Below are 27,484 nucleotides of genomic sequence, written 5' to 3'. Positions count from 1 at the left end.
ATCCATTACAAACAAGCAACGTGAAAGTCTAGGATTGGGGAGAGCGCCTAGTATGCAGTTGAAGCTTTAGATTAAAAACAACACTTTAATAATGGGCCTACAATAAATAAATAAACCGCTAATGACGTTTAGGCTACTTTTGACCATCGCATTTATCGCCTGTAACTCCGTGATAGGACCTAACAGCAAAGTAGCCCATTTGGCTGAGCAACGTAGGTTAATATGTTCTATGTTTTGTCCACATGATGTAGTCCTATGTCTAATCATTGTTGCACTCGAACACTCTGAATCATTGTTGCACTAGTTGCATTGTTTCATTCGTCCTCCCTTTCAATCGTCTCGAGCGGTCGTTCTCTCTCCAAACTAACTTTATTCTCAAAATGTTGAGTTTAATGTCGACATGGCGACATCTCGTCATGGCAAAAAAAAAAAATCCTTCATCTGTGGCCCTAATACTCCATCGTAGTTTTTTCTCAATCACTTTGGAGGGTCATAGAAAAAATTCTTGCTGGTGAGGGAGGGTCACGTCTTTTTTGACTAACGCTCCCAAAACTCCTCCGCTAGCCCCTTAAATAAATAACGAACAGTCCCTAATTGATTATAGCCTGTAGGCCTACACCAGCAATTGTTGAACATTTACCTGTACAGGACATTGACAGTAGCCAAGAAGATGTTGCAAAAGACATCAAAAGACGCAATTAATCAGAAATAAATGATGTAATCTGCATCGCTTTATTTAACAAACTGCAAGCAACAAGAGCATTGAGTTCGCTGTGAGGCCAAACCCAAGAGCAGAGCCTATCTGTTAAGGCACTCGATAGGCTATATAACGAGCTGTGTGCCTGGAAAGACGATAGATGACGGCTCTGGTCATCCCATACCCCCACTTCCTGTAGCCTACCATTATGAAGGCCTGTAGCCTAAAACGACTCGTTGCCGTTTTGTGACATTAAGCTTTTTCACGTTAAGCCCCCCTCCCCCATCCCCTTCTTTCACAAGCAGTGGGGGAGCGCGGGGCACAAAGTAACACTTTTTGGTAGACAAAGGAGGGTTCTCAGCGCTTCTGTCGTTTGGCCACAATCCGTTGCAACCAGGCCAGGACAGATATTTTAGAGAGGAGAGACGCCGGTGCAGCTCTGATGTCTTCTGAATTTTCTTTATTCTTCAGTAAAAGGTGCAGAACATTATTAAACTTTGACTAACATTTCGATGTGTCGATGTTTTTGACTAACGAACATCGAAACGTTAGTCAAAGTTTAATAATGTTCTGCACCTTTTACTAAAGAATAAAGAAAATTAAGAAGACATCTGAGCTGCACCCGCGTCTCTCCTTCTCTCTAACACTTTTTGGCTTTGGCTAAATATTTCTAAAATCATTTGAGTTTCACTAGTCACATGTTTTAACAAGCAACACTTGTTATTGAACTAATAAGACGTGTGTCGAAAATTTACTTTATTTTCCATACGGAGAAATAACATATGCAGAGTCTAACCAAGGTCAATCTTGCCAAAAAAGCCCTCAAACCTGAAAACACATGAGGCAAAAGTGCAAAACATCACAAAACTAACTAAACTAACACGCGCATATTTTTGTATTGCAATCATTGTAGCCTACAGTTGTAACTGCGCGTAACAGTCGTTTTACTCCCCGGATGCGCTCATTATAAAGAACGTTTAACGTGTCCCAAAAACAGCTATCAATTAATCACCAAACGTCTTATAAACAAGTCTTGCCAGGAGCAACACCTTGCAAAAAATAACAATAGGCCTTTATATGGCTCTGCTCCTGCCTAGATTCGAACTCAGAACTACCTGAAAGTTGCAGACCTGTTCTGGAAATTAACCCACTCGACCGTCAGACAACGCTATCTGCTTCGAGTCTTGAGTGTCTTGAGTGACCGAATTCGTTTTTCTTTGTCATATGAATGCTGTCATTTTGTTAACATTACTGTTAAGGAGATGCTGTAGGCAAAGTCTATATTTCAACCTCGTTAGTGTAGTAAAAAAAATCAGAACTATTCACAAGGTTTCTGGGCAGCATATTTATGTTCTGTTAGCAAGCGAACTTTTCATGACTACCGACAAAGTAGCCTACTGCCAGCTGACGAAGCTCTCATTTTAAAACATTACTGAGAGACAGACACTGTACAATCAAGAAATCTTGCCACTGAATCCAAAACTATGTTAAACATTATGTACAAGGCTTAGGCTACAGTGGACTAGCATGTTGCAGGGGCTGCTAAAAACACAGAGAAACGCACTGAAAACTTGGCCAATCACAGCCCTTGCTGTCGAATGCGCCGTCTGGTTCGACCGTGGAACGCCACAGCGGACTATGCTGCCCCCAAGCGGCTGCAGTTGTACTTACATTTCACCATGATCGTGAATGAAGTGTCAATTTTTAACTGGGACCCACTGTACCACAGGCTTGCTAGTCTTTCACCAGAGAGGGTGCTCCATTATAAATCAAAAATGTAATACTGCAGCCTTCATGTCAGCTGTAAAAATTTGAGAACATGGACCTACTACATCAGGACAGGATACTCTGTAAACATTTTACACATAATCAGGAAGCTACTTTGCTGTTCAGTGTGTGATGTGTTTAAAGTGGTACTACGTTTAAAGAAACATTTTATTCTTTGTTTCAAGTGCATAAGAAAATACCACATTATGATGATGATGGTTATGGTTACCCTTAACAAATACAAAACAATATAATACTTAAATAATACAATCAATAGCCTAATGAAATAAACAATGAAGCAATAATAAATAATAATGCCCATTCAATCAATAATATAATAACAATAACATGGTAAGACTACATTAAGGAGAATATCAATAATAAACAATGTCAAATTAATCAACAGCCTATAATGAAAATAAAACAGTACTACTGCATACAAACCATAATGTATAAGAAGTGCTTAAAAGACCAAAAACTATCACAAGAACGAAGGGCACTGGGCAACTCATTCCACCAACATGGAACCACTGAGGAAAAGAGTCTTGAATTTGACCTAGCGTTTAAGACTGGTCGACACAACAGAAGCTCATCAGAAGACCACAGTGGGCGGTTGGGGATGTATATCTTGATCATTGAATTAAAATAACAAGGAGCAGATCCAGTCAGTGTCCTATAGGCCAAAGTGAGAGATTTAAATTTAATTCTGTCTACTGTAGGGAGCCAATGGAGAGTAACTAGGAGAGGAGTCACGATGTGTCCTCTTTGGCTGATTGAAGACCAGTCATGTTGCAGCATTCTGAATGATAGATCACACAAAAGAAATTAAAAAAAAAAACCCATTCAATATTGATTTAGTATCAACCAATAATTATTCTGATATTAATATTCTTGTAACATCTACATCTTTGTGTAGGCTACAGTTAAATACTAAGCAATGGCCTCTGACTTAAATACCAAGGCAGTTAAATGACCGTGGTATAGTCTACGTGATACACAGGACTACACAGGACTACACAGTAAACCCATTTAAAATAGGCAAGGATATGTATTTAATAACATTTGGGGTTGCTCACAATATACCCACCACTACAACTAACTCGACTACACCACTAGTTAAATGGCGCATTGCAATTAACAATTTGTGTGAGTTCAGGGGCATACAGAAAGTTGAAGTTTGGGTGACATCAATAAAGAAAATAGAAACAAAGGGATGTGTACAGCCTCAAGTATGAATGATGTCACATTAACAGAAGGTTCAGAGCAGAGGCAGACCTTTCTTGGTGCCATGCAATGTGCCATGTCCCATGTATAAGGGGCTTCAGGTTGATCCAGTGATGGTGGGTGGTGATGTCAGGGAGATGGATGTCAGGGTACTTGGAGAAAGGGGGAGGACATGCCACCTCAGACCACCCCAGCCAAACATCTTCACGTAGGCATTCCCTTGCTTGCAGACTAATGTAGACCATGGAGACCAACTTGCTGCCACCTCCAGTACATTCAGCCATCACCCATATCTTGCCTGCAAAAAGGAAAGTTACAATAAAGTTAGTCAGACAATTTTACAACATTACAAAGCATCTAATCAGGCACTCAACACCACTAGTAATACCAATTAATTAAATATATGTGTGCATTAAACTTCACAGCCTACCTATAATGTTAACTACACATTTAAATATGCGGTGTGAATGTTATTAACTTGCGTCAGCTTGAAAAATAACGTTATCAGTATGACTGATCATGGACGTTAGATGACAAACTAAGGTCTTTCTCAAATGTTCACCGATATCCCTGGGAAGTGACTGGTTCTTGGCGTAGCAGCTAGTGTTTAATGCAGGCGTTTCATTTATCGATCATTCACTTATGCGGTCTACAACTACTGACCTACCGATCTATTTTTTACAGTCTATGCTACCGACCTACCATCACAGAAGTAGCTCTAACAGAGGTGTCTGTCGTTAATGTTAGAAAAAATGCAAAGCTGGCAAACTGGCTAGTAGTTACATTAATATGAGGTTGATGAGGTCCATGCTTCACATTACGTTAACTTGCGTTGCTTTATCACATCATACCGTTGCTTTATCACATCATATACTGTACTGACTGTCTAGTGTTATTAATCCCCATGTACAGTCAATGGTTACTCCATGTTGAAATGGCATACATGATATTTGAAAACAGCAACAACTAATAAAACAAAGTATATCATGCATCGACTGTTAAGGGAGCTGTGTGCTAATCTTCACTTCAACGACTAACTTAGCCTCCCGGTAACGTTAATGTAGCTGCTAACGTTAGCATGTAATTCGCTGTCCGTATTTCTGTTGTTAGCTCATTAGTATTCACCATACTAAATTGTCACAGTCTATAATAAGCTCTCTTAGACGTATTTAAGAACACCAATAGACAAAAAAACTTTTCAGTTGATACGCAACACTTACCAGACAAGAACAAACCGATTGTTGTTTGTACTGTTTAGCTAACTCCGTGACAGCCGTAAAATTCATCCAGCCAGCTAGCCTTCGGCGCCGAGTCGACCTGCGTTGTGGAAAGGAGAAGGGGGCGGGTTTCACTTGACAAGGGGCGTGTTTAACTCGCTGAGTGGCAACTGAGTGGGCGTGCCTGACCGCGACTCCTCTTCACTGCGCATGCTTCAACTTTTGCTGCGCAGCCGCACTTCAAATTGGCTCCAAATTTTCCAAGATGGCGTCGCCTCGGCGGCTTCAATTCCATAGAACACTGTAGAATGCAGCCACACTGTCCAGTTCTATATATACAATCTATGGTCTGACCAAGGTCAATCTTGCCAAAAAAGCCCTCAAACCTGAAAACACATGAGGCAAAAGTGCAAAACATCACAAAACTAACACGCGCATATTTTTGTATTGCAATCATTGTAGCCTACAGTTGTAACAGCGCGTAACAGTCGTTTTACTCCCCGTATACGCTCATTATAAAGAACGTTTAACGTGTCCCAAAAACAGCTATCAATTAATCACCAAACGTCTTATAAACAAGTATTGCCAGGAGCAACACCTTGCAAAAAATGATGATAGGCCTAGGTCTTACAATAGGCTCTGCTCCTGCCTAGATTCGAACTCGGAACTGCCTGAAAGTTGCAGACCTGTTCTAGAAATACATGCATTAACCCACTCGACCGTCAGACAACGCTATCTGCTTCGAGTAGGCCTATGGTAGGACTGTAGCCTACACTGGTTGCTGTGGCAGTCTTGAGTGACCGAATTCATTTTCCTTTGTCATATGAATGCTGTCATTTTGTTAACATTACTGTTAAGGAGATGCTGTAGGCAAAGGCTATATTTCAACCTTGTTAGTGTAGTAAAAAAAAATCAGAACTATTCACAAGGTTTCTGGGCAGCATATTTATGTTCTGTTAGCAAGCGAACTTCTCATGACTGCCGACAAAGTAGCCTACTGCCAGCTGACGAAGCTCTTATTTTAAAACATTACTGAGAGCGTTTGACTTTGACTTTGACTTTGAGAGACGGGCACTGTACAATCAAGAAATTTTGCCACTGAATCCAAAACTATGTTTAACATTATGTACAAAGCTTATAGGCTACAGTGGACTAACATGTTGCAGGGGCTGCTAAAAACACAGAGAAACGCACTGAAAACTCGGCCAATCACAGCCCTTGCTGTCGAATGCTCCGTCTGGTTCGACCGTGGAACGCCACAGCGGACTATGCTGCCCCCAAGCGGCTGCAGTTGTACTTACATTTCACCCAGCTGCGTGAATCACCTTGGTGGTGAATGAAGTGTCAATTCTTAACTGGGACCCACTGTAGCTACAGGCTGCGCATGTCATCACAACGTTGCTCCGGAAATGCCCCCAGAAGTAATTGAAACTTCACAACTTTATTTTCTGGCCTTGAGTGGACAATAAACAGTGACATAATCGATTATGGCATGTTGCCGCATCGATGCTGAATCGTGCATGCCCCGCATTGCAATGCATCGCCGAATCGATTATTGTTGACACCACTAACTGCTGTGTTAGTAAAATGATTGAATGTCCTGTGAATTAATAACTAGATGTAACATCAACGTGTGATTACTAGCCCATTGGAATCAATGATATAATGTTAACTTGTTTTCCCCTAAAATGGGGCGCGTGATGCAGATTAAATGTATCACGCATTAAATGATGCGCTGTTAGTACGTAAAGGCATGCTGCACACACTTGTTTGGGCTTACGAGCAGGCCAAAGAGTAGTAGCCTAGACTGACTCATTAATCGTGTGGCGCCAAAGATTTTTTTTCACCGTCACTTCTGTTATCAACAATCCTCTTCCTGGCTGCTACTATTTTGACCATTTGATGCACCGTTTCTTGTCCTCAAACTGCGAGACACTTCCTAGCAAATATTCTAAGAACTTTATTATCTCCATGACTACAGGAGGAGGACTAGGAAGAAGTAAACACCAACGTAGTTCTGAATCTGAATGGTGTTTTAAATTGCTGTGGACACCGATGCCAACATGAGCGCAGTGCACTCTGGAATCTAATGTAAATGAATGTCGAAAGCATTCTTTTCAATGCAACTCCGCACACCAGCATCACACTTTGCCCCCGTGTAAATCATGATTCAGTTATATTTGGTCGACGCCGCTCCGTAAAATCCATTTTTCATCCAGTGTTTGCCAGTTAAAAACGTTGGCTCTGATGTGTGTGGAAAGTGACTGTACCATAGACTGTATAGTCAGGGGGCCTATGTGATTTCTGTGGGTTTGGAATGTTAATTTTTGGAGAGTGGTTGGACTGTCTTAAGAGGTCATTGAACATGGAGAAAAATGATGTCTCCATTTTTTTACCTGTTTCAACCCTATTTTTTTGAAATTGTATATTTCACTATAATTAACACCATAAATTCTGCCTAAATCACTGGCTATGATTTAATAAAGTTCACAAAACAGTTCTTTTCAACAGTATGATTGTATGTCAGTATTATGATTGTATGTCAAACAATTAGAGATAAGATCAATAACCAATCATTTACCAACCATTTACATACGCAACATATAATCTCCCCTCCACAATTTCCTCATCTGCAACTAGTCTACTAAACCCTATTCCTACTCACCTTTTTAAGACTGCTCTCTCCTTCCTGGATAATGTTTTGCTCTAGATTCTAAATAATTCAATGCTATCAGAGGGGTATTTCACAAAGGCAGAATTAAGACATCCAAGATAAGTGATAAAACGAGGTTTGACATAGCGTTGTCTGGTCATCCTAGCTCAACCCGTTTCACTAATGCCAATCCAGGATGAGTAGGAGCGACTATGTCAAGCCAGGTGAAGGTAAATCAGGATGTGTGCGCATTCTCGTTTCTGCTCCAAAGTGCCCACGGGACCAGGCTAGGTGCAGAGAATAAATCCCCATGGTAAATTATGTGCCATCTCTTTTGTGGAACCAAGTCGAGGATAAATTCATCCAGGATGACTAAAACATCACAGCTTAATTGCTTATCTAGGTTTTGTGAAATACCCCTCAGGGCATGTACCGCAGTCGTTTAAGACATCTGTTATTAAGCCCTTTCTCAAAAAACCTAGCCTTGTATCAATACTGGTCCTCCTGGACCTCAGCGCTGCCTTTGACACCATAGACCATGACATACTACTTAGGCTTGAACATTTGACAGGCATCAAAGACTCAGCACTCGCTTGGTTTAGATCATACCTTCCTAACCGTCAACAATTTGTACAGGTCCATAATAAACCATCTACCCAGATTATGGTAAAATATGGAGTGCCTCAAGGCTCAGTACTGGGGCCCCTGTTGTTTAGCAGATGATGCATAACGATACCTCCATAAAACCTGATGAATTAATCCTGTTAGCCAAACTTGACACATGTATTAGAGATATATAGACATGGATGACAAATAATTTCCTCCTTTTGAACTTAGATAAAACAGAAGTCACGGTTTTAGGTTCTAAAAAGATGAGGGATATCCTATCCACATCACAGGCTATCTTCCTCTGACCTCATCCACAATTGTTAAAAACCTAGAAGTTATAATTGACCAGGACCTAGCACTAAATAATCACATAAAACAGATCACCAAAACTTAATTTTACCATTTAAGGAACATTTCAAAGATAAGGAAGTCCTTATCCTTACCAGATGCCGAGAAATTAATCCATGCTTTTGTCACCTCAAGGATAGACTATTGCAATGCTATTACGCTGGCTGTAATAATACCTGTCTAAAGACCTTACAGCTTATACAAAATGGATTGAAAGAGGACACCTCATGAAGATGCTTTTTTGTCTGCTTCTGACAGAAGAAGCACTTATCTATGTTGACTGCAGCTGCTGCTGAACAAGTGTACATAGTCCCTCTAGATGGACTTGATGCAGTTGCAGGTGTTGCTGCAGGTTCAGAAGAGAGTCTACCACGTCTTTTCTGAAGACACTGAGTCTTGCCTGCTTCACATGACTTCTAGTAGCGAATCTTAGCATGCTGCAGATGCTTACTGTTACAGGTGGATTTGTAGCAGTTCCTGTGCCAATCTGCTTTGTTCTGTTGTAAAATAACTGCACTGTAACAATGTAATCTTTGGCTGATCTGTGATCACCATCTCCATACTCTCGCATGGACAAAAACAAGAAATTTGGCATACGTCTCTAGTGATGGGTCATTCACCAGTCCACACATATCTGCCACGGGATACATAGCCCAAAATCTGTTTCTTTTAGAATATGTGTGCCATCACCTGACTAACAGAAAGACACACCTCAGAATATAACCTAATAATCAGAATATAACTAGACTGTGCCACCATGAACTATGAAAATGTGCTTGCTCAAATGTAGAAGGCTAGAAGGTCACTAATATCACCAACCATGAAGAACAGAGCACTATGTGCTTCAGGTTATTTGATATTCTAAATGCTATAATTGCCAGCTATCAACAGCCAACTGTCACTGGTAGTGTATCTCTTTCTCTCTCTTACACACACACACACACAATCATCAGCCTAAAAATGTTTTATAATGTTGTATTGTTTATGTGGTCCACTTTTGCACACTACCTTGTAGAATATCTTTGCTTTTTGGCACCGCTATAATAGCGGCAATGTGAGGTTTATGGACAAAACACCAAATTTGACCTTTTCTGAATTTGACCTTTGATTTGGGACCTTCAAAAAAAAATGGAGACATGTTTTTTTTTTTTTACACTCTTAAGAACCCCTAGAACAAAGAAATAAAAAAAAGATATGTCAAAAAATTAACATGCGAATCCCACAAGCCCCCAAATTAGACACATAGGCCCCCCTACTAGTAGGCCTATAAAATGGCAGTACACTCATGTCCTTATTTGCAATTTGCAACTGAACTCTACGAGTATTTTCTGTTTTTTACGGGTCCAGTTTTTCCTGAATTAACAAATGAATAACTTGTTAATTCAGATAAACCAGGTAATTAACCTGTTAATTTAGAAAAACACGTAACATTATATTCGGTCATGCATGGGAGCGTTCAAGTTAACCTTCAACTCTTTAATTAACGCTTTAATTCAGAAAATCAGGACTTTGTTCTTTTTTCATGAATGCAATGTGCTTCTGTAATAAACTAATTTGTTCACACTCAAACTTTAAGTCTCCTCAGCATCGTCCTCTCCCACTCGTCTAGCTTGCGAACACATCTGCACTGGACATAAAGAAATGTCAGAATCCCCATTGAATTCATAAACATTTAAGGTTACACATTTGAAACACTCATCTCAAATAAGGAAATAAATGACCACATTTGTGAAACTCGGGTGAAGGCTAGTATTGATGTACCATAAAAATCCATCAAAGTTACTGATTGATTGAAATGGTTTTCAGTCAGATTGATCAGATTAGACTCCAGCAGTTTATTACACTTCTTTCTTCCTCACAAAAATACAATTGGGATCTGTCTGGCCCCACCCCCTTCTCCATGCAGTCACCTGCTGCTTACTGGCTCCGTCACATTGTCCTTAGCTAAAACACATATGAGGCTGCTTTAATTCCTCAGAAAAGACCGGTCACTGCAAGGACAGCAGAGGTTGTTGCAATGGAAATTATGTTATTAGATGTTAAAGGTATACTATGCAGTTTCAGGTGTTTTTGGCGACTCTAGAGCTCCCCCTAAAGTCACAATATATTTATATTTTACTTTGCCGTTGTAAATGGCCTACTTCTCATGGCTTGTTCCCCCTGTACACAATGGAAATGCTTTTGTTGAGGAGTCAAAGGACTAACAGCAAGCAAAAACTATCTCCAAAGAGCTATATCTACTGACGAGGTAATGTTTCATGATTCTCGGAAGGTGTCTGGGACGGCCATTCTTGAAGTTGCATTGCTGGTTCCCTCGGTAGCGACCCACTATGGCTATGCTCTATGCCTATGCTAGGTGAACGATTCCCCTATTACAAGTTTGTTTACCATCAAATTGGCTACGTAGAGGTTATATTAAGGTAAAAATATGGCATAGTGCACTTTTAATTTCCTGTAGTGGAATAGTGAGATCGGAGACAGTAACTCATTTTATGCCAGGTGTTCATACAAGTGCTGATGTAAAGTCAATAATATCACATCAGTATCATTCTGACAAGTGCCTGAGCTCTAAGTGGAGAGCAAGAAAAAACTACTGTCCCATTCTCGAAATGTTCTTTACAATGTGTCTATATGCTGTTACAGGGTGGACAGCTGATCTTCAGTTGTACAGATGCTGCAGAGCAGCAACCAGACTTGAGTGCACTGGCCCAGCAGCTGAGACCCCACTTCACCCACAGTACAGGTCTTTACAAGGGCCACCTGTCAGCCAAGGCTGTGCTGAATGAATTCATCCAGGTGGTCAGCAGTGCGTTGCTTAGCAGCTGGAACTGCAGTCGCACTGGTGAACCTAAGAAGGCGCATCCTGCTGAGGGCCGGGGATACTGTGAGGCAAGCCCTGTTCACAGGGACCTACACCGGAATGGTAAGACATTTTTATCAGACGGAGATTTTTCAAAAACGCCAGTTGCTTACATTAAGAGCTCACTGAAACATGAATATACAGTATCAGATGAGTGGTTGTGGCTCTACTCTGTTAGATCTTTTATATACTTTTTCACATGAATTAAAAAAAGTTGACATTTTGTCACATACATTATTGAAAAGAGCTTGACCTTTATTTGGCAGGTACTAACGGCCTGTCAAAAGACTCCGTCCTGGGCAGAATACTTCAAGCTCAGATGTTGGATAACCTGGATATCGAAGGCATTTACCCCCTTTACAAACGCGTGGAACAGTACCTGGAGGAGTTTCCCAAAGAAAGGTGTGTAACTGTAGGTTACCTGCTGGTCCAAGAGGGAAAAAGCCTACATTTTGATGCATACATGGTAATGTGTAAGGGTTGGCTGACCTGACCTGTGTTGGGCTAGTCCCCCTGGGTTATTCCCTGGTTGGGGCTATTCAGACAGGACCTGGGTTGAATCTGGGAGATGCTTAACAAATAGCTGACCCTTGGCTGAGCCCCTCCTTAGGCTTTACACTTGGTGTCTTTTTTTGCTGGCCAGAGTATTTTCAGGAAGGAGAAAATGTTTAGCCTAAAAAAGCAACAGTAACAGCGTGTTGACTGACTGTTCAAGAGGATCTTTTCAATAACTTCACATCAGAATTAATTCTATTATATCTATTATAACTAGTGCAGTGCCCATTCAAACATATTCCTGTAGAAAACCTGTAGCCCAATTACATGCCTGCAGGTATGTTGCTCTGTCTGCCACTTGTTGTCTAGCTGTGTGGCATTCTGAAACGTCCTTAAATTCGGGACCATTAGCCTATCCCTGTTTCAACTTGGGACCTTGCAGTCGGAATTGTCGTTTGTTTATTCAAAGTCTCAAGTCCAAAGTAGCCTGGGCCATTCGAAGTGACTGTTTATTGCACATAATTTTTACGTCATTTTGAACCTGTGTTTGTTGGCGTGATGTTGCAAAATCTGCGGAATCATGTTTGCAAGCAAACTTCATACAGGGAGTCTTTATTGCTGATGTCAGACATGATAATCATCCAAAACATTGCATCTTGACCCATGCTGTGCCCTGAATCAGTGCTGGCAATACTCTGCTTACCCTCTCTGTCTCTGGTCCTGCGCTGTGCTGTGTGAGAAGGGGAGTGGCTACAGTAGAGTGGAGAAAGGCAATGCATGCTGCTTTTACCGATATATTTTGCATTACTTATCCAAACAATGGCAAACTTGGCACTGCACTTACCCGTGCCCGTAGCAAGATGCCTGCCACGTTTGAAATCAATCGAACCATCGGTTCGAGAGAGATGCGAATAACTATAACACACACACACACACACTAGGGCTGTCAATCTTTTTTCACAACCCAATTCGAATTTCATTCATTCAATTCTTTATTTATCACAGACACTAGTACAATGTCCATAGCAGAGAATAAAAATCAGACAGAATAAATAGATTTAAAAACAAGAAGACAAAAGACAAGAAAACAAGACAAAACAAACAATCAAGACAACAAAACAAAACAAGCCATCAAGACAACAAGACAAAACCAACCATCAAACATATAGGCATTCTCTCCAATGTCTCCTAAGCTTAGAGGAGTACCTCAAAGAGCTCTTGGCTGGGTTCACTAGAGCTTCAATAATACTATTGTGTGAGAGATCCAGACGGCACATGCATTTGTACATTACATTTCTAAGGACTGCCTCACAGGTTGGCGCATTGGAGAAGACAAACAAGTAGCTGGCACTAAACCATCTAGGTAGCTGCATCAGCAATCTCATAGTGTCATTGTAGGCAACTTTAAGCTTCTGCAAGCTGCTTTTCTTATATCTAAACCAAAGATGAGCTGTATACATAGGTGTACAAAAGGCTTTAAACAAAGAGCATTTGAAATTAGAAGAGCACATACTGAACTTGCGTAGTAACATGTTAGCCTGGGCATATAATTTGCAGCGTTGACTATATTTATCTTGATCATCACTAAGATCATCTGAGATTATATGACCAAGATACTTTACTTCTTTACACACTATTGGGCTATTACACAGATAGAAATCATTATTATTTTTAATAATCAAATTATATTTGAATATTTAATGCTCAAATTCTGCCTGCCTTTATGATGCATCTCTATACACTGTATAAATGGGCTTATGCATTGCCATTGCCACTATAAACGCAGGGTTGACTTGTTATATTGAACAAAAGCTCAGTCTACCAACGATATCTGTGCGACTTGAATGGTTTCAATTTATTTTGCGCTGACACACGCACACACACTGAATGAATGCCCATACCACTACCACTTTATTGAATGTTTCTATGTTTAGTCACAAATTAGCAAGTATTTCCTGATTGGGGAAAAGTTTGCTTTCTTTTTTCTATCGGCTTGCGATTCTATGAACCATTATGTCCATCAGAGAAGTGACAAAAGCACCGGGCATAGCTTAGAGGAGGGAGGCAAAAAACATTCTTGCCTGCTTTAGCTGCGTGTTTCCTCGTCCTCGGACTGTTTACCTACCTAGTTTGTCAGGGTGTAGCGTTATCAGATTTGCACTCGGACTGATCACTGTTACATATTCTGCAGATTACGACATCGTCAATCGCTAATTGTTATTTTTCCGTTTTCTGATTGAAATCCAAAAACGTTCCACACATCGCTGAAAGTGGGATGCATCGCTTCTGCCATATTTAGATTGTGCATTAGACGTGACAAAATCATTTCGTTTTGAACATGAAGAAAACCGAGGCCCCATCAGAGCTGAAGTGCACCAGAAAGTGATACGAGTCCTCTTTCAAATGAACTCACAATGTGAACTAGGTTCCTTTTGTTTTGGTCCACTTTCTAGTCCCCTTTTAGTGGAGTGAGTTTGGTTCTTGGACTAAATGTGAAAACACCTTGAAATTCCATGACATCCTGAACCATGAGAATTGGGGCACTGTATGCACTGTAGGAGTTGAAATTGTATCTATTTCTAAACGGAATGTGGCAAAATAATATAATTGTTTTTGTAATTGTTTGGATCGATTAAAAATAAAAAATGTAATTAATTGCACAGCCCTAGTGGGAACCCTATTTGGTTGTTAAGCCCGACGTCACAGGCCCAAAAAAATGTTTACTAGCACAGACAGCCGGTTTTCGCAACTTGTCACAATCACCTCTGTTTTGGTGAGGGTAAAACAAAAGTACTGTAGCTGTGCAGCCAGATGATATAATCAAGGGAAATGTCCAGACAGAACTTCCGGGTGCGGGTAGTAATCCGAGCATGAAAAGAACTACAAAATTTGACTGCTTTATGGCATACCTCTATTCCCACACCCCCAGCCCCATTTCCTCAAATTCGGACATGAGAGAACTAGCGTTTGTTTGCCAGCTGACGCGTGTATGTTGTCGTCATGGCTGAAGCAGTAACGAAAACCGAAGAAGGCATAGGTTTTGTTGGAGGAGACTAGGAAGAGAAAAAGGGAGAGTGATAAAATCAAAGGCCGGACGAGGATCAATATCAGCGCTCGCTGGCATGAGCTAAAGAAGGTGGAGGGGTGCCCGACCGATGCTGACTTGGTAGTCATGCTGTTGGACTAGTAAGTGTAGGCCTATTGCTTGCATACTATCTCTAGTTTTTCGAATTTGTTGTCTGCCTAGTTATATTATGGAAGCTATCTGGTCCTCCATTTATCTTCATGAATCTAATGGAAGTCCCAGCTAACAATTTATGGTTCTCAGAACGTTCTGGGAACCTTAGTTTTTGGTTACGGGAACGTTAGTTTTTGGTTCCCGAACGTTCCCTGAATTAGTTTTTGAGGAGGTTTTGGTTCCCATGGAAAGTTTGTGTGTAAAGCAACCTTTAGAGAACCTTCCCCTAACGTTCCCTAACCGTTGCAACCTTTAGAGACCAGTAGTTCCATGGTAGGAAATATGACTCAACTGGTTTCTTAAATACATGTATAAATGTTAACTTACGGACAGGGCTTCCAGGCACACGCACAGTCCTGGAATGCTTTCTTGCTTGCGGAATGGATTCATCTGAAATAAAAGACCATACAATCTGTACTGATTGCAAAAAGAATATTTGAATTGTGGTAATAATGTAGTCTGTACTTAAGAGGTCTTACCATCACTTGACCCTGCACTGCCTTTTGTGGACGCTCGCATCTTCTTCCGCCTCAATGCTGGAAGTGTCCATCAGCCTCTGAAATTTTTTCTATAGCTTTGGTGTATGAATCTACGTTAAGAGAACAAAGTTTTTGTGAGCCAGTAGTAGAACAAAGCAGTATTTCCATACAGAGAAAACTATTATTGATAGTATAGCAGCAATAAGTCACCTGTACACAACCAGATTTTCTTGACTGGATATTTGGCCCAGCTTTTGGCATGATTTTTGCATTGTAGCCCAGAGAATTTCTAATGGGGAGACACAACATCCATAGAAATGCATGGGCTTAGTTTGTAAAGCCAGTATGGCAGCTGTGTATAGCCTACTACACACATTCCGCCCTTCCTGTATGCTTTCCAACAGACCTCTGAAGTTCGCCTATAAAAAGGAACCAAAACTGTCATCTTTGCCTATAAGGAGATCAGTGTTAATTTAAGCTAACTACCTATGACAAGTTACATTGCAAGTTAGGTCTGGGGTAGCAAAAATCTAAGTTGCTGTCTTAACGTAGGCCTACCGAAGATCACAGTAGCCTACCACTCGAAGGCAGAGGACAAAAGTGTGTTGAGCAAAACGTCTGCATTTCAGACTTCTTCGTCCCTGGGAGAGTGCAATAATTCTCTCCATGTTATTTTCCCATAGCAAAAATCGCAAGCTACCAGATCTCAGCTTTTTGAAGGCGAAATAAAGAGGTCTATTCACTTGAATCGGCTGTCCGATAAACTGTATCACAAGATGGCCGCCGACAGTGTAGCCATTAGCCTATAGCCATCTCTACGGCTCTGGTGCAGGACAATGCAGTAGGCTATACCCACATAAAAAGCATCACCATCTCAGCATACCCACTTAAAATAGACTAGGATACATTTGGGGTTGATCACAGTATAGCCTACCCACTACAGCTAACTACTAGCCTACATCACAGTATTTCCAGCTATATAGTATATCCACTACTAGACTACACCACTGCCGCCGAGTGACTTGCCTAAAAGGACTGACTGTACACTAAAACTAATTAAAAGAAACTGTAGCCTAGTGCTATATCTTATTTGTAACAACAACGCGAGCAGGGTAACACGACGACACAAAACATAGGCTACAATGCTGCAAAACAGAACACGTTGTGAACAGCAGCAAACAAAGACCAACGAGCAATGTGCTAGCTGATAAATTACAAACTTGGCAAAATCGGACTATAACAAAGCCCTACAAGTGAAAGGACTTGAGGTTAAACCTCAAATCCTTGCATTACAACCACTAGGCCTACATCATGAAACTGTAACATATTTCACTTACTTTTTTGTGAGATCGAATTCAAGAGCGTACGTATTAGACATTCTCTGGTGTAATCCATTCCATGACTTCCATGACAGGACAAGACTTCAATTGATCATCTGAAAGCAGAGGCGCTGTCTTCCCCCTACTGGCGTGGGGGTAGGCCTACGTGTAAGGGTTGATCGAACCAGAGCCTGTCTGATTGAACTGATAAGTGAAATGTGAAATGATGAAAAGTGGATTTTCTTAGTTGTGAAAAGTGTTCCATTGATAGATTCTTGTTTTAAAGTTTTTTTCACCTAATACGGTAAAAAAAGACGATACGATTCACATCTAGATACATGGGCACGATTCGATACAAGAAAAGATATATGTTTTTAAAAAACGATTCAGTACGATGCGATTCGATGCAGCTCAAGAATGGAAAGCATTCTGAAAGATTTTTTTTATTATTTGCTCATGGTGCACATTAATTTTATATTATCAATTATCATGGTCATGGTTGTCAATTAGGCAAAAAATGTGTGAATATGATTATCTAAACTGAGGTTTGTTGCATATACTGTGTTGAAATGAAAAAAGAATAGTCTACATTTCAAACACAGCAGCCAAATACAACATAAAAATACATTTTTATAGACTTTATAGATCTTTCACAGATTTTATAGAGTTATATCTGATTGTTTTCATGGAGCTGTAGCCTTGTTGGGGTAAGACGATACCAAAATAAAAGTGCTTAAGAAACTCTTGGCCTTTTCTCATATAGCCTAGCCTACCCTACAAGAATAAAATAGGCCTACAAATCAATAATCTCTCTCTGCTTATTTTGTTCCAACAGTAGACCTAATGCAGAAACCTATAATGCCACAAGTCTGAGTAAATATGAACCAAATCATTGGCTAATAATTTGTGCATTGTTTTAGCAGCAAGGGCCAAATTATTATTTAACATTAAGGAAATCCCTTCATCAAAGGTAAGGTTACTCTACAGCAGGGGTGGGCAAACTTTTTGGCTCAAGGGCCACATTGGGTTTTTGAAAATTGGCCGGCGGGCCGCACAACACCCCCCAAACGGCACACGCATAAAAAAAAAAAAAAATAAAAAAAAATGTATAGCCTATAATTTAGTATGAAAAGTATTTGCTTTAAAATATTAATTGCTTTAAAAATACTGCTAATTTTATGCTGTTTAACAAATGTATAAATTGTGCACTGTCGCTTTAAGACAGTCTCTTTAATTCACGTTTATTTCTCAATGATCTTCTGCCTGCTCCGCTATGGCTAGTGCTGTACCTACGGCTGGGCCCTCTCACAGTTTTTAAATGGTCAGTAGTTCAATGAATGTAACCAAAAACGAACTGCATTACCGACAATTCCGTACCACGTATAGTTTCAAAACCGGAAGTGGGACGAACGCGCTGCTTGGAACGTATATGACAGTCTGAGCGAGCAGAAAACGTTGTTAACCGATTCATAACAAGTAAATCGATATAACGACCGGTTCATTTCAGTTTTTTCCGATACGGGGCTTCACGTATCGATGTAGCCGCATCTTGCACATTAAAAACGGATACCGATACGTATCGGTTAATCTTTACACCCCTAATGTTTACCTTACTTAGATTTTATAAGACCAATAATTTGAGTGGATCTAAATCAAGTGACTGCAAACATTTAATATACTACTTCAAAAACTGAAATGGAGCTTTTTTTAAATAAACATTTCAAAACCGCACTCAGAACAACCATAAAACAACCAAAAACAACCAAACGGGAACGTTGTGTGGAGGGACAGTGCAACCACAGGAGAACGTTTCAGTTGGTTGGTTCCCTTAACGTTTAGGGAACGTTATAACCTTTAGGGAACGTTCCCTAACCATTCGTTTTTGGTTTGGTTCGAACTAACCTTTAGAGAACCATAAACGAACGTTCCCTTAACGTTCTGTGTTAGTGGGGGTAGAGGAGCGAATTATCAATCTTGTAGATGGCATTCTCGTTCTGATTTGAGCATTGCAATAGATGACATGCAAATCGCAAATGTTTGATCTAAAATCGCTAGCATTCTCGTTCTGAAGTGAGCATGGCAATCGATGACATGCAAATCGCAAATGTTTTATCTAAAATGTTTGATCTAACAGCCTAATGTTGGAGTAGTGTTTTATGATGAAGCGCCTTTTTTTAGGGAAAAAAAAAAGTAAGTAAGCAAGCCTATGTCTAAACGGCGTGTACAAGTTTGGTAGGGGCTACATTCGTGCAAGTAAATAATACATGATTAGACGGACAAAATCATCTTTTAGGCTAACTAGCCTAATGACTGCAGGCTGATGGTCATGTTTGTTTTAATTTATTTTTCTGGTGAAAGTGTCTTGACTCGGGCTATAATGCCATTCAACTTTTTTCTTTGCAGATTCATCTACGGTAGCTTGATATTATAATATTGACGATATATGGCTGTTACCTACCACACAAACATTGAATTGAATTAGCATATCCATTCTGTAAAACAGTAGCCAATAGGCTACTATAATGAAGCTGGCTTGTAAATGTGAGCTATGCGATCTTTTGGTGTTTGAAAAAAACCTATGTGATCGCAATGACACTGCCACATTGTTGCTACGAGTTAAATTTGGAAAGTTTTCTTGACCGTAAATGCATTCTAAATCAGATTCAGCCAATGAGAGGCATGCAAACGCTTTCGTCACACTGAACAAACTGTGTGTGCCTCCCTCCAAAAACCATGTGTAGTGGCAGTCATACGCCCTCTGGAAAGTGACAGCAGTGTAATGGCACATAAACGTATAATAAACATTATATAAATACTACGATAGCAGCACCGTTTGGTCAGTGTGGTAATATCCTTACGTTTTAGTGTGGTAGCATCCTTACGATACCCATCCCTAGTCTTAACTCTGTATTCTAAGACCAGGTGTAAGCCCTGTTGGTGCAACCGGCCCCTGATGTTGAATGTAAATGAAAAAATTCCAGATGACACGTCCCTTGACCCTTACAAAGTTATAGAAGGCAACCTGATTGACTGTTTAGATGGCTGTTCAATTGGAATAAAAATGGAATATACCATCCCTTTCATTCCGATTAAAGGGGAACTTGGCAACTATTTCAACTTAATAAACCCATTTAGAAATCATTTGGATGGTTAAATTACCTGTTCCGGGGAAATGGTGACTTTCCCCGCTCCCCCTAGCGTCCCCAGGTGGAAAACCAACATTGGGACTACCGTAACGGTAAGAGAAGTGAGAAACAAGAAACTCGTTTTAAATCGTGTTTCTTATCTTCCAAATTGTTCTGCCGAACTTATGCTAACCGTTTCGCTAGCTTGTAAACAAATCCATGTGCTTTTTTCCACAGTTTGAAATGGCATAATGCACTACTTAGCTAATCCTGCTTAAAAATTCTAATCAGATTAGCAGTTTTATTATGATCATGATTTATTATGATTTTTTTTAATCTGATTTAGCCATTATTCTAATTCTAATCTAATAATGAAGAGGCCATTAGGTGTGTCAATCAATGGACAATCAATCCTCATGCACCACCAAGATCTTACACTTTGAAATCTTGCAGATACATCATATTTATTATTTTTCACAACAAATCTAGGCATTTATTTGCTATTGTTTTTAGTATGAAGAGACTTTCCTAGCGCTCTCAAGATAGTTTTGACTTAATTTAAGAAAACTTTGACTTATTTTAAGGAGTCTTATCAAGATAAATTTGCTCAATGCACTGGCAGCCAAATTTGCTTGTTTTTAGGACAAATTTGCTTAACGGAAAGTTAAGCAAATAAATGTGCTCGTTTTTAAGTCAAACTCAGAAGTCAAATGATTTTATGAGGAAGGTAAGGTAAGCTTAGTAAGTCTCTTTATACTGAAAACAAAACCAACTAGATTTTTTGATCTTTTGATATGAGATTAACAACACTTTGTTAGATTTAATTAGATAAGCAGTTTTAGTGCAGTTGTGAACTGTGTCCAAACCCCACCTCAGTCTGTGCCAAGCCACTGAACATCCCAGGTTGAAATGACTTGAAAATGAATTATTTTTTTATTTATTTATTTATTTATTTTTTAAACTCCGGTTTGGTTTGAAATGGGCATTAGGTAGCGCATGCCTACAGGATCCTTGTCCTAAGCACTGCTTTGTTTTTTATGTATTTAAAATGATGAAAGGGGTATTTGTGTATTTGTTTATGCAGGCAGACAAACAATAACTGCCATGCCTTTACCTTTTTTTTTGTATATTTTTTTTGGGCTTTTTTGCCTTTGTTTGGACAGGACAGTGAAGAGTGACAGGAAGTAAGTGGGAGAAAGAGATGGGGTGGGAATCGGGAAATGACCACAGGTCCGATTCGAACCTGGGTCCCCGTGGGCACTCGGGGCCCGTACATGGTACAGGCGCTTCCCTTTTTGGATAATATTATATTGTAGTATGCATCACAGTCCACAAGGTGGCAGTAGTTAGTTTGAAGACTGTATTCTTTCCTCTGTATAACACTAATTGGTCAGTTGCTTAAGTGATTCAGTGATTCTTTTCTCATTCCAGGAGTAGACTACAGCTTGATGGACCTTATAATGACAGTTTTCTGGAGTGGGTGAAGAATTGTCCTGAAGAAGATGATGGATCAGTAGAGTATGCTATAGGAAAGGTAAGATTGTTTTGTCTTTTCTGAATAATGCCAATCTTTCCTAGCTATCAATCTATTTGCAGAGATGCTGCATCTAACAACTATGACCAGATGGAATGTTGTGAGTGATTTAATATTGAATGTATTTTAATTGTTTTGGTCATTAATTCTGACTGCAAATACATTTTCCACTCTAGGTTCATCAGTACAGAGTTGCTATGACAGCCAAAGACTGCTCAGTCATGATCACACTGGCACCTTGTGAGGAGGATGAAGTGTAAGCCCCTCCCCTCCCTGTAGCAGTTGAAAGTTCTGATAGTGGTATTAGATCATGTCTTCAATGAAAGATAACATTGTTTAATTCTTCCTCTGCAGACTTGAGTCCAACCTGGAGATCCAGCCTTCAAAGCCTCGCCTCACCTACTCGGTCTCCATCTTGGACCTTGACCCCAAACCCTATGATGCCATTCCCTACCAGCACAAGCTAGACTCTAAAATAGTGAACTACTATGTAAGGAGCACGCACTCCAAACAGGAGTTGACCAGCTCTTCCAGCCTCCTTATGGAGCGTGAGGACCGCACACTGGTGTTTCATCCTGTATGAATCCAATCCCACTAACCTGGCCACACACCTCTCCATGTTGTGCTGCTTCGGAATTGAGCAATGAGAAATGCAAATGTTTTCCCATAGGAATTTGTTCTGTTTTGTCTCGCTTGTGTGTGTGAACGGAGATTCTTTATCTCCTACTCGTGTATGGCCTACTTTGTGAACTGAATGTAGGAAATGTATGTAAGCCTACAATGTTGTAGAATGATTACGGTGTTTCTTGTGCACATGTTGCGGGTTCCTATTCTCTGCTTGCCTCTATCTTGGGGGCTGGCCTCCTTGAGTATAGCCTTGTGTGAATGACCTGAGGGAGTCCATGGGTTGAATGGTTTGAGAATTTTTGGGTACTGTCTTTTGTGTTCAGTTGTATGTTTTTTGGTGTATACATGTGCCAAAAGTGGAGTGTCAGCATTTCTAGGTGAGTGAAAGGGCTTCACATTTGTCATGTAGATGTTGCAGGTAGTATTTGTATGGTGGGAGATGTGATAGTAAGGCAGGGCTGAAGCACCTTATTGTGCTTGTAGACAGATATGTTCAGGGGTGTAATAGTGTGAAGCACCAATGCTGCTGCAGCGCTTGGCAATTTACTCTTCTGAGTGATGCTGTTTGGCTTTTGGTAGCAACCAACAGCATCCTGTTCTGTTACAACAACCACAATTTTGCTGTGGTGATGTGTCTAGGATTTAATAGTCTACGAAGTGCTATAAATATCTCACTTTTAGAGAAAGTTAAATTATGTTACATTTAACCTATGTGTGCAAAGAGTTGCTCTTTGAAAATGGCTGGCTGAGTGGTTTACATTAATAATTTCATCATATAGTTTGTGGCCACTTGCAAGCAAACATGTATGTCCTCAGAAGACAGACTGTGAATCAAGGAACGAGCAGTCCAACAGCCCTGTGCTCTGACATTAATAAGACTTGGTTTTATCTATTATAGTCAAGACCAGTCTGAGACAAAAAAATAACATTACTCATGAATTACTGAATTCTATATTATTTCAGACTTTAAAATGTATGGCTATGCATAGTCACTTCTGTTGATGTATACACGCCCAGTTTCTGTGAAGGACATAGTTAAAAAAAATATTTGGAATTGTTTTTAAGATTGTATTTTGTAACAGTCAATACCCATGATGGCAGTTTCTCACTAGCTGGCATTTTAGTTTATTGGATCACTGTGCACTAAAGTTTCAAAAAGGATAAATTTGTCCTTTTTAATGGTCTTCAGCAGAACTGCGAGGAATTGATAACCCTGCTTTCGTCTGGCTCAGAATAAATTTAGTACCTTTGTGTGAGAAATTTAAGAACATGCTCTTTCTGTTGCTCCTTAGTACATAATACTGGGAGTGCTAGTGTGTGTCTTATGTACTGACATATCTGTAAAATAGCTGAATGCGCATTTCACTGGTGATGAAAATTTGACCCAAGAAATTCACATTGAAACTGGATTAGATGTTAGTGGAGAGTTGCACCAAAGAGTTAATGAAAGTGAAATGAAAGTTCAGTTTAAAACGGAGTTGATTCTTTCTGCTGTAGATGTAAATGGAGGGCTTGTTAAATTAAAAAAGGAAAACATCCCCCAGGTTATATAGATTTTTATTAGTATTGTCAAACACAAGCAACTGAAATATTATTTCACTGTAAAATATAATTGACTAAGCCTCTAAAATGAATCGCATCCACTGTGATGCATACAGTAGAAAAACTAAAAGGATATAGGTTTAACTATTACAGAATGCACAGTGAATTTTACTGTCTAGAATTTTGTATTTAAATTATTTATTTTTCTAGGGTCTTTACTAATGGATATATATATTTACATACAGTATGTACATAAACATAATTGTAAGAGAATGTACAGATGGCATTAAAACATTTGCTAATGGTTGATTGTACTGAGTTGTTCATATTGAATAAAAAGATGAAGAATGGGGTTGGTGCCATTACTGCAGTTATCAATCTGTCACACACACACAGTTTTTATAACACTTTCAATAGACGCTTCAGCTCCTAGAATGCGCAAAAGGTTCTGGAAGTACTCTGGAGCATTCGCCACAATGTTGTAGTCAATCGTCAGAACTGTCCAAATAAAAATAATTATTAGGAAGGACATTAAAATTGAATGAAATGAAAATTTGATTTAAAATGCTTGCAAAGAATTAGTGTCATTAGGCTTACCTTCTTCAGGCATTTTCAGCAGTAAGTCTATTTTTGGTCTAATTTCTCCTTCCAATGTCACATCAATGTCCCAGAAAATACACATAGAGCACCTGGAAATAAAAACAAACAGACAACTCAACAGGATAATTGAGTTTCACCAATTGCCTTGTAGTTGTGAGGAAGGTTGTGCATTAATACATTTAAATTCAGTCAAATTCGGTCTTTGATGAAGGAATAAGACCGCATTTATTATTGTACTATTATCAGGAACACAAGATAATTGGCAGTAAATAGTCTGCAAAACTACTCAAGTAATAGGGAATACAACATACCCTTTAAGTTTTGGACTCTGGATCAGCATAAGCTCAGACTGGCAACCCTCTGGAAGAGTGACCATATTTGGGTACTTCTCCTGAAAAACGGCACCGGGAACAAGTAGGCATTATTGTACAATTTTCAAACAGCCATTTTAGAAATGCCAGCTGAGATTCCCTTAAGTCAAGACCCATACTCCACTCTGCAGACAGTTCCCCATGTCATTTATTGAAAAGAATAGTCATAGACTCCTCTTAAAAAAATGATGTGACTCCTTTAAATGCGGATTGTCATTTTAATCATATATAGCATTCATTTTTTAAAAAGGAGACACACATTTCACTGATTTTCTTAGGTTCAGAAGGATATTTCTTCCTCATGGGATCTCACATTTTGCGCACATATTGCAGACAGAGTGGGGACGCTACATTCTGAAGCATTGGTTTTAGAAGAATATCTGGAAAGAATGAGTCAATCTGTGGCTTTTCATGAGAAATACTTATACACGAAGGAGCCCAAACTCCCTCTACACTGCAGACGACTTCTAAAAGTAATTCTCTTCCCCCAGCCTGTGGTTGTGCACAGTGGCATTCTAATCAGCACTGTGGAGTCAATTTATGAGAGGCATCTGTTGAACTGTAATCATGGTTTCCATTCATCACAATGGACAGCGGTAAATGTGGATGATATTTTCTGCTGACTGGAAAAGCAGATAGCACTTTTCATTGTTGAGTTAATGATTAGGCATAAACACAGCCAACTGTACATATTCCTCTGTTTAATACAAAATTTCTATTTTAAAAGCTGGAAGTTATCAAAGAGAAATCCCCTGTGCATATTTCTGTGTGTTGGAAAAAATGTTATGCTGGACAAAGGTAAACTTGATAAAAACAAATCGGTATGGAAATTTTCACTATCTCAACAAACTAAGACAAAATCACTCTCTTTCTGCACCTTCCTTGATAAATGAATACATAGTTGAGCTATCTGTTCACAGACAAATACTCAAATATCCATGATGAAACTAATGCTATGCTGTAACATAATGAACAGACTTATTCCACCTTCTTGAGTACCAAGAACATTTTCTAACTTTGTTCAAACAGAAGTCACAGGTATTTAAGATCGGAATGTCATGCATAAAAACAAAATGTAAAATATCTTCTTGACAGTACATGGCATGGTGGTTACTGTAACAACAATTAGAGCTGCTATGGATGACTATGATCCTTGAGTCTAGAATCAACCTATGTGTTTTCCTGTAATCCCCCTGGTTTCCTTCCACAAAACCACTAGTTCGGACAGTGCTCTACCTGGCCATTAGGCTCACTATACTTCCATTGTGTAGTCCATGAGGCATGTTATGCCAACAGCATAATTTCCTCAACACCATTATTAAGGTGTCAGACAATGTAGTCAGACTTTCTGAGCTTGTTCATAACACAAGTCTGGTTTTCCAAACCAGATTCCCTTTGAATTTGCCAGTGGGTTTTGGCTGGTAGGGCAGTCTGAGCAGAGATACTAAGCACAGATACTCCTTAAATAAAGACTTCTCCTGTGAAAAACCTTGGTGTACCAAAGCTAGGCTCAATTCAGTGGACTAAACCCCTTTGCTTTGGTTTTAGGTTATATTCTAAAGATTGACACAGATATTCTAAGAGTGCTTTCACACCAACCAACATAAGAACAGAATATGAGTAAGCACTGGCATGATTCAGGCCACCCAAACTCATATTTCCACAGAGAAGGTGGAAAACATCTAAATCTATAACCAGAGTCAAAGCAAACCAACATAACCTCATTGGAAAAAGGAACTTAAACAGAGCCATATTTTTCAACATAAGCATTTAACATTGCATGGTTTTCCTTCCTCTTCTACTCAATACTTAATGATGTCTCTGAGATCATTTCTGACATTGGCTTAAAATGCTATCAGAATTTCCTATGTAGAGTCCCCATGGATTTAAAAAAAAAATCCACATTATGGCGCTTCAGAAGGAAGATACCCATCCATTTCATAATGGTTTTCACCACCATTAATTGTTCCACACACAGCATGAAATTACTGAGGGATTGTAGCTTTGATTGGTGCTGGTGTTATCATACCACAGAGGACAGTACAAAACGTAGCACATTATAGTTTTATACTACAATAGATACCAAGGGTCCATCTATCCATTCCCAATTGAGAATAAAAAGAGAAAACTACACTGCTACCAAGCATCAAATATACTTATCAGTAAATTAAAGGAGAACCCCTTTTTCAACATAGGGCCCTGTTGTTTGAGATCACCGAGTACTGAATGGTAGGAAAAAAACAGTCGTTAATATGGTCATAACCATTGCAATGCTCAATCATCATGTTTGGAAATAAACTTCATGTTTTCATCTCTCGACTTATGTATGGAATTTACAGGAAGTAACTAATGGAAACAGAGGTATGTGACTGCCTGTATTTATACTGTTTTTTTTTACAATTACTGAGTAAAACACGCACAGTGGTGTCTTGTAAGTATCCTGTTCATGTTGCACAGCACTTGTAATGACATTTTGAGTCTGTTAAGAGGTACAAACACGAACACAGTCTAAAATCTGTCCCCCATAGCATACTTTGTAGTCGCCTGGTGGCACTCACTAGCAGGACAACTAAAACTATGCATCACTGACAGTTTTCAATATAGTGCCCTGTAAAAATGAATTAAAAAATCTGAGTTCTCCTTGCTGTAGTCAGCATATCACTTTTAATATAGTACTGTGCAAAAGTCTTGGGCAGCCGTGCAACCTATGCTATAATCAGATGAAGATCTCAATGACAGACAGATCCTTCTCTCATGACTCCCAATGAAAGGGGAGTGG

At 39.5% G+C, this 27,484-nt stretch overlaps 2 protein-coding genes across 3 annotated transcripts in view; one reads left to right on the top strand and one right to left on the bottom strand.

The window, feature by feature from the left end:
- ippk (inositol 1,3,4,5,6-pentakisphosphate 2-kinase) overlaps window positions 1–24,099 on the top strand; it is a 70,084-nt gene extending 45,985 nt beyond the window's left edge. The window contains exons 9-13 of the mRNA XM_042089274.1: window positions 11,159–11,438; window positions 11,642–11,777; window positions 21,463–21,565; window positions 21,742–21,821; window positions 21,920–24,099. Coding sequence (XP_041945208.1) covers window positions 11,159–11,438; window positions 11,642–11,777; window positions 21,463–21,565; window positions 21,742–21,821; window positions 21,920–22,148 — 828 coding nt within the window. The 3' untranslated portion in view covers window positions 22,149–24,099. The remainder of the gene's footprint in view (window positions 1–11,158; window positions 11,439–11,641; window positions 11,778–21,462; window positions 21,566–21,741; window positions 21,822–21,919) is intronic.
- LOC121707052 (centromere protein P) overlaps window positions 23,734–27,484 on the bottom strand; it is a 110,593-nt gene continuing 106,842 nt past the window's right edge. For both annotated transcript variants that reach the window (XM_042089278.1, XM_042089279.1), the window contains exons 7-9: window positions 24,646–24,725; window positions 24,332–24,423; window positions 23,734–24,232 (exon numbers count right to left, since the gene is read on the bottom strand). In XM_042089278.1, the coding sequence (XP_041945212.1) occupies window positions 24,117–24,232; window positions 24,332–24,423; window positions 24,646–24,725 (288 nt within the window). In that variant the 3' untranslated portion in view covers window positions 23,734–24,116. The remainder of the gene's footprint in view (window positions 24,233–24,331; window positions 24,424–24,645; window positions 24,726–27,484) is intronic.

Source organism: Alosa sapidissima, chromosome 4, assembly GCF_018492685.1.
Source record: "Alosa sapidissima isolate fAloSap1 chromosome 4, fAloSap1.pri, whole genome shotgun sequence".
In the NCBI taxonomy this organism is placed as follows: Eukaryota; Metazoa; Chordata; class Actinopteri; order Clupeiformes; family Clupeidae; genus Alosa; species Alosa sapidissima.
Note: the sequence above shows the minus strand (reverse complement) of the source record. Positions and strands in the feature narration are given on the sequence as shown.